At 44.6% G+C, this 7,586-nt stretch overlaps 1 protein-coding gene across 1 annotated transcript in view; it reads right to left on the reverse strand.

Moving 5' to 3' along the window:
- ROR1 (receptor tyrosine kinase like orphan receptor 1) overlaps positions 1-7,376 on the reverse strand; it is a 185,740-nt gene extending 178,364 nt beyond the window's left edge. The window contains exon 1 of the mRNA XM_076340006.1: positions 7,277-7,376. Coding sequence (XP_076196121.1) covers positions 7,277-7,376 — 100 coding nt within the window. The remainder of the gene's footprint in view (positions 1-7,276) is intronic.
- Between the last annotated feature and the right edge of the window lie 210 nt (positions 7,377-7,586).

A 7,586-nucleotide genomic window follows, 5' to 3' on the forward strand; every position in this document is an offset into this window, starting at 1 on the left:
CTCCAGCATGTATTCTCAGCACTGAAGCACACAGTTTCTCTGAATGAGTAGCCATTATGTTCTGTATTGACCAGCCACAACGTGGACACTCTCAGGCTGCACATTACACTTGCATCATCAATCCTTTAAAGCATGGCTTAACATCTTCAGGAGGGACGGTGCCACCTCCTTCAGAGGAGGACAAAATAGCTCCCTCTCAAGAGGAATGCTCACGCTGTGAATCTGGAAGTGCATATCCTTCCAAAGACAATCTCAAGTTCTAAGGGTAAGAAATGCATACCCTCATATATTTCCAGTCTCTGGAGGGAGTGTGCGATGAGGTTATAAAGTTGCTGAACATTTTTCCTTGCTTATCTCTGATCTTTCAATTTCCCATGGCCTGCCGCTGTGCTCCGACACAGAGCTTCACCACCCCATTTCTTTCCCAGATCTGCACGGAGCAGATGTTCAGACCTCTGCTGCAGACAGAGCAGAACATCTGGGAACGGGACAGGAGTACGCACAATTGACACCCCTCAGAGGAAAGGAGCAGAAGGTCACAGGAAGTCATCGTGAAGTATCAGTTTCAACATATGACCTGACTAGTTTGAAAAAAAACTTTTAATAAAATGCAGGCTTCCACCGGGGCCTCCACTAACTGTTTTCTCAAGAACTCATCTAGTTATGAAACTTTACCATTGCATATTGGGATGGCTAAGTCTTAACATAAACCTGGTCCCAAATACCTGTTACTGAGTGAAAGCATGTCTTCGTACAACACAACGCAGAACAGGGCATCAGCAGCAGTTATAAAAAACACACAACATCTGCACAAAGTTACCAGCACTTTTGCTCGAACTCTTAGGAGGAGAGTGTCTTGCCTCTACATACGGTGACTTGCCTCAATTTTTTTTTTTTTAAACCTTCCCTGACACCAACGCCAGACAGATCTCCTTTCCCTTTGACATTCCCAAAGCACCATAAACACGCCCAGGCTCCCTGCCTCCAACGCGACAACAGAAAGGCCCGGGTGTGTTAAGCCATGCCTGGACCAGCACTACTGAACTGGCATGTAATTGTCCCGATCCAGCTAACAGGGACACGCTGCCCAGACCTTGCCCACATCAGTGATACAGGATACTTCCTGCAAGAGACAATTTTTTCTTGTTCTTCAATGTCCTGTGAAGGTGCTCTGTAGCACCTCACTGATCAAACACAACCAGAGCCTCTATGCAGCCCTCTGAAGAGATTTTGTTAAAGGAGGATATCAAGTACAATTACCCCATGGAACTCAGCAGAAGTAACAAAGCAGACTTGACCTAGGCTTTCTTCTGCTATTTCGTGCCTTTGGCACGAACTCCAGCTAATGACTTGTTGAAATATGTTAGAAAAAGCCTAGCATTGTACACAGCACTGCTGAAACGCAGTACTGGGCCCACAATTAATTTATACCTGTCAGTTCCTCCTCAACAGGAGCGATGGGGCTTTGTGCTCCTGTTGGTGACCATTCTGCATTATTTTTCAGGAATCACAGCTAACTAATCATCCTCCAAATTTGTGTCCATCCCAGCAATGTGCACCATGGGATTCCTTTCACAAGTCACTAACCATTTCCTTTCATATACTGCTCTGCAGATTTACGTGGAAACAGTGGCACTCCAATGTCTCCACTTCAGGAGGAGATCCTGGAAAGCAATCTTCCTCACTATGGGATGCTGGCATGGAAGTATGCTGAGAAGCCTGCACTATTGCTTTCCCTTACTAAAGGGTTCCTTTCTAAAGCTACTTCTTTTTCCCAAGCTGTCTGACTTTGGCGGAGCACCATTTTCAATATCACATTGCATTAGATTCCAAATATACGCCAAGTTATTCTATTTTACATTATATTCCCAAGAGGACCTAAAAGAACTTTACTATTAAAGAATGGTAATATTTAGAGCTTTATTATTATATAACACACTAGTGTATCTATTTAAGCTGAAATTAATCAATTTTTTCACCTTAGCAAACTTCATAGCCTTTCTATGCATTCTGTCATTTCAGCCCAATTAAAAGACATTAAACATGAGCAAGCCCCTCACGTGCTACACTCCTGACGGGGGGGGAGGGGGGGGGCAGTGACTCTGTTTGTAAACAGAAATAATTGTAACTTCTTCTGCAGCACCTGACCAAATGAAATTTTACACCAAATGCAAAATTTCAGGAATTCTAGAGCGCTCTTCATTCATCATAAAGTATGTAAAACTGTGATCACCAAACCTACAGAAGCATCCTTCAGCTAACACCAGTATTTTGTTATTATTTCCAAAGAATCATAGACAATTGCTCTCATTTATTCATTGCACAATTGTCTCATTTATAAAAATAAATTCATTGATTCATTGACTTTCAATATCTCCATGATTAGAATGAAAAACAAACCAGAATGGAAGAAGCCCTACAAAGTCACTTAACTATTCAACTGCTGCCCCAGCCCCAATCAATCCAAAATTTCTTTAAGCTCTGCTTTAGTGAGTTGGTTCCACAGCCCTCCCAGTGCTGCACTACCCTTACCACTAGAAACTGCTTTCTACCGTTGTCCTAGTTTCGGCTGGGATGGAGTTAATTTTCTTCATAGTAGCTGGTATAGTGCTGTGTTCTGGATTTAGGATGAGAATAATGTTGATAACACAGGGATGTTTTCATTATTGCTTAGCAGTACTTACACAGTCAAGGCCTTTTCTGCTCCTCACACCACCCCACCAGCAAGTAGGCTGGGGGTGCACAAGAAGTTGGGAGGGGACACGGCCGGAACAGCTGACCCCAACTGACCAGAGGGATATCCCATACCATATGACGTCATGCTCAGCATATAGAGCTGGGGGAAGAAGAAGGAAGGGGCGACGTTCGGAGTGATGGCATTGGTCTTCCCAAGTAACCGTTACGCGTGATGGAGCCCTGCTTTCCTGGAGATGGTTGAACACCTGCCTGCTGATGGGAAGGAGGGAATGAATTCCTTGTTTTGCTTTGCTTGCGTGCACGGCTTTTGCTTTACCTGTTAAACTGTCTTTATCTCAACCCACGAGTTTTCTCACTTTTACTCTTCCGATTCTCTCCCCCATCCCAGCGGGAGGGGGGAAGTGAGCGAGTGGCTGTGTGGGGCTTAGTTGCCAGCTGGGATTAAACCACGACAACCGTATAACCAGATTCAGATTTCACATAAACCTTCCCTCTGCTTTCAAGCACAACAGAATCTTGTAAGACAACAGCCTCAGTTTGCTAATTTTTAAAAGCAGAAACTTGGATCAAAGATAGCATCTTAACAATAAAATAACTTCATTTGATATTCATTTAAGTGTTTCAATACATAGGAGTCACTGTCAAAATGTAAGCTGCATTATCACTGTCATGCCTCTACCTACGCAAGGCTGGGTGTGGGACTTCCCAGCTTGGCCAAGGCTGGCCCTGACACAGGCTGTCTCATTTCTTTTGGTTCAGGGAGCAACTTCACCAGTGAAGTACCAGCACATATTACCTGGGTACCTACAGCAAGACGAGAACATCACACTGAAACAGTAGATAAAACACATGACTTTGCAGCCCAAAATAACTGCAGCTCACAGTCTACCAGATTACCAAAAATTGTTTCTTAACATACAAAATTTCAAAAACATGCACAATTGTGTGAACATAAGATTTGCAGTTGAGGATGACTGAGTTTTTTTCCAGGGCTTGGGGAAGAAAAGGTTTACACTTTTTATTTTGTATTAGTTAACTTTCTAGATATTTCTGGCTTGCAAGACAATTGCTATGTGGAAAGCAGCTGCATTTAGTTAGAGACTTTTTAAAAGAGTTTTCAACTCTGAGGTACTCTTTTGAGTCTCAGAAGACTGCTGCATTTCTACATGTGTTTCCAAAGAGCCGTATCTAGTGTCACACCTCAGGGAAGCTTTCCCCCCTGCCCCCCACTTTTGCCTAGATTTAGGTATTTGTATTTAAAATCCATACATAAGCTTTATGGATTTTAGAACGCTCCCCTGCCCAGATCTCATTTACAATGCTTTAAAGTTCCTGTGTGTACATAATCAACACAGCAGTTTCAGTAGATGTTAATTATAGAAACAAAGAAATGATGTCCTGAAGATAATTTGCTGATACTTCAAGCAACTTTTGTCAAGAAACGTGAGACTACAATTGTGGTAAGTCAAACAGTGACATCTACTCTCATCCTCTTATAGGCTTATGGCAACAAAAGCATTTTGTTTGTTTGTAAACTCGTAAGTGGATACTGGCTGAAATAGCAGCCTGTTGACCTATGGACGAAACAATTAACCACCAGGGTATTACAGGGACTAATCAAGAGCTGTAGAACTTTATCTCACAAGAGGCAACTTTCAAGGAAATCAACAGTACCCCCTATAATCTGAAACATAATCTAGAGATCTGTGGTTTTACTATACACTTTTAAAATGCTTTTATACTATTCACGCTTCTTCCATTGTGACTTCTTACAAAGTTACATGGTAAGGAATAATAAAGCTGAAGTGGTAATATCCATAGTCAGATACTGCAAAAAATGAAAAAATATCCAAGTTAGAGAGTTCCTGTTACTTATATTCACATTAACTTTGTGGTTTTGTTCAGAACACTTGGGTCAGCCCGTGAGCACCCTTGGGAAGAACACGCATTAAAGACAGCATGAATGTGCAAAGGAAAATGCGCTTTTTGTTTTGTTTTGCTCTCTACAAGGAAGGGTCATTGACAAAAAGGAAGCAGCAGGAGACAGGGAAAAGTGAAGAGGAAAAGGCAAAAAAGAGCTTTTGGAAGGCAACACAACAAAACAGTTTTGGTCACTTGACAATATCTCAACTAAATGGACGACTTAGTAATAATCCCCCCAAAAGAGATGTGACAATAGCTGAGCAGGTTCCTGGCCTCCAAGCAGATACACATCTGACTTGTCCTACTGAGCAGCATCAACCTACTCACATGAGGCCATTTGTGCACATCTGTATACATTTACTGGATTAGAGCGTCCAACTGGGAAGTCTCAGGAGTGGGAGTCATGTCTTCACAGATGTTTGGACCAAGCGTAGCACAATGAGGCTGTGATCCTTCTGGACCTCAGGGAGCTAACAGCCCAAACTACTCTTCAATATTTTCATTGTGTTAGACTGTCAGATCTTGGACTCCTGGCCCATCTTTTCTGGTAGTAGAAGTTAGGCTACTACCAGAGATGGATTTTTCATTGCAGTCCTTATTTCACATGCCTGGAAAAAAAAAGTCTTTTACTTATTTAGTGGTCCATATTCTATCTTTTTGAAAAATGTGAGGGTAAAAGGGTAGGGATTGAAGGGTTCTGTATGGTTGGTTGGGTTTCTGATGGAGCAAAATCTATTCACCCAGCCACTACAGTTATCTTAAAGAAATTTGTAAAACACTATAATAGGTTTTTGGTTTGGTTTTTTTATTAGAGTGTTAGGTTCCCTTATTCTTCTACAAAACCTAGATCTTTAACAAGTTTGGGGGAAAATGTAGTATGTGGTTGTAACATGTGATAGATGTCTATCTATACAAAAATAAATAAAACACTTGATCTGCCCATGAGTCAACACTGTAAGTTTTTGCCAAAGATATTAGTTAAAATACAGGAAATATTTCACTGTGGAAAGTAATTGTGCATAATGACTACATTAATAGTCATACATAAAGGTGAATTCATATAATGAAAGATACTTCCCAGCAGAATTCACAGTAAATAAAAAATGGCCAGTTTTGGACACAACGTGATCAGCTGCTTTATGTTTGTGGGGTTTTTTCCCTCCAGGCTCTTAGAAACCCACAAAATTTCATATTATAACCCTAAGGTTTTGAAATTATCTAAAAAACAGGAAAAAAGATGGCCTGTCTTTTTTTCCTCACCCTTTTAAAAATACAGCTATTTGTTAAGCACATACAGCATTCCCTGGAAACACTAGAAAATAACATTTGAAAATTTTCCCACTGAGATGTCACGGAGAATTGCTACCCAAAGCTAGAACACCATCCAGCCATTGAATCTGCACCAGGAGACTCCCGTGTCCAACAGAGCCACACTGCGATGTCTGGAAGTTAGTCAAACAGGTCCACTACCTAACACACAGTCCCAGGTAATGGCAACATTAGGGACTCACTGAAGCACAGAGAGAAAGTCAGGCACAGGCATATGACAAGGGCATTGTATCTGTTAGCTGCGACTCACTTTTTAAAGGCAGTTATCCTACAGTATCTGCAATTTGGCTCAGAGGTTTTATAACCACAGCTTTTTCAGTTCTGAACTGCTAAGTATTTAAACTCATCACTTTATCTCTTCAGTGTTCACTTTCTTCCCTTCTTTAAATACTAAGTATGGCCATATTATCAACCAGGACTTTTCAGAAGTGGCTTGTGATTTAAGCACCCACCATAAAACACCTTCAAGGAGACGGAGTTCATGAATATCCACCTCTTACTGAAATTCTCATGCAGGCGTCCAAAAGCACTGCTCACTTTTTACTGACTTGGCCTCACAAATCAGTCCTTCTTGCCTAATTCCATCTAGGTCCCTTTATGCATGTGCTACGCTTTAAATGTAAATCATTTGCAACAGGCTGAAATCAAAACCCTAGTAAGACAGAAGGATCACAAAATAAATATTACTTGTTAAAGCTAAATCAAAGAGGCTTTCTTTAAGGCTATTATTAAAAAAAAATTTAAAAAAAAAAACCTTCTTGGAAGACTATAAGGGCGATGAGATGGCAAAACATCCCCCAAAGCTGGAGCTAAAGGACAAGTCATCATTGATAACACCACCTCGGGAACCATAAATCACGTATCAAAAGCAGAATTGCCTGGGAATGGTTACACTTAACTAATAACTCGGCCAAACACTTGGAAGGGCTTTTTACGAAGCAATTAAACACAGATCGAGTATAAAAGTCGGAGTTCGTTAACGGGAAGGGGGGGGAGCGCTGGAGCCGCCGGGCTCTCCGGCGTGCGGAGGGGCCGCGCAGCCCCGCAGCCCCCCTCGGCAGGGCGGCGTCCCGCCGGCGAGCAGCGCCGCGCTCCGCCGCGCTCCGCTCGCCCCCACAGCCGGGGCAGGGCGCCCGGCCGCGCCTCAGGGTCGGCCCCGCCGCGCCGGACCCCACGCGCGCGGTCCGCGAGGCGGCACCAACGGCTCGGCGGGGGCTTGATCCCGGCCCCCCTCACAGACGCCCCCCCGGTATCACCCCCGTCCCGCCGCGGGCGAGGGGAGGCTCCCGCGGGACAAAAGCCGGGACGAGGCCCCGCACATCCCTACCTTGCGTGGCGTCCCCCAGCTCCGCCCGGCTGCCCGCGCGCAGCAGCAGGAGCAGCGGGAGCAGCAAGAGGCTCCCGTCCCCGCCGCCCGGCTGCTGCATTCCTGAGCCGGCGCCGCGCTACTCCCACATCCACCGCGCAGCGCCGGCGTCCCGGGCCGGCCCGCGCACCGCCGCGGGGCCGCGTCTCCTCCCGCGCCGCCGACCCGTCCCACGCCGCGCCCTCGGGGCTGCGCTCTCCTGACGGGCGGGGAAGCGAGCGCGGGCGGCCGCCGCCTCTGCCGCCCTCAGCCCCCTCACTTGTCACTTTCC

This window comes from Aptenodytes patagonicus, chromosome 5, assembly GCF_965638725.1.
Source record: "Aptenodytes patagonicus chromosome 5, bAptPat1.pri.cur, whole genome shotgun sequence".
NCBI classification, from domain to species: Eukaryota; Metazoa; Chordata; class Aves; order Sphenisciformes; family Spheniscidae; genus Aptenodytes; species Aptenodytes patagonicus.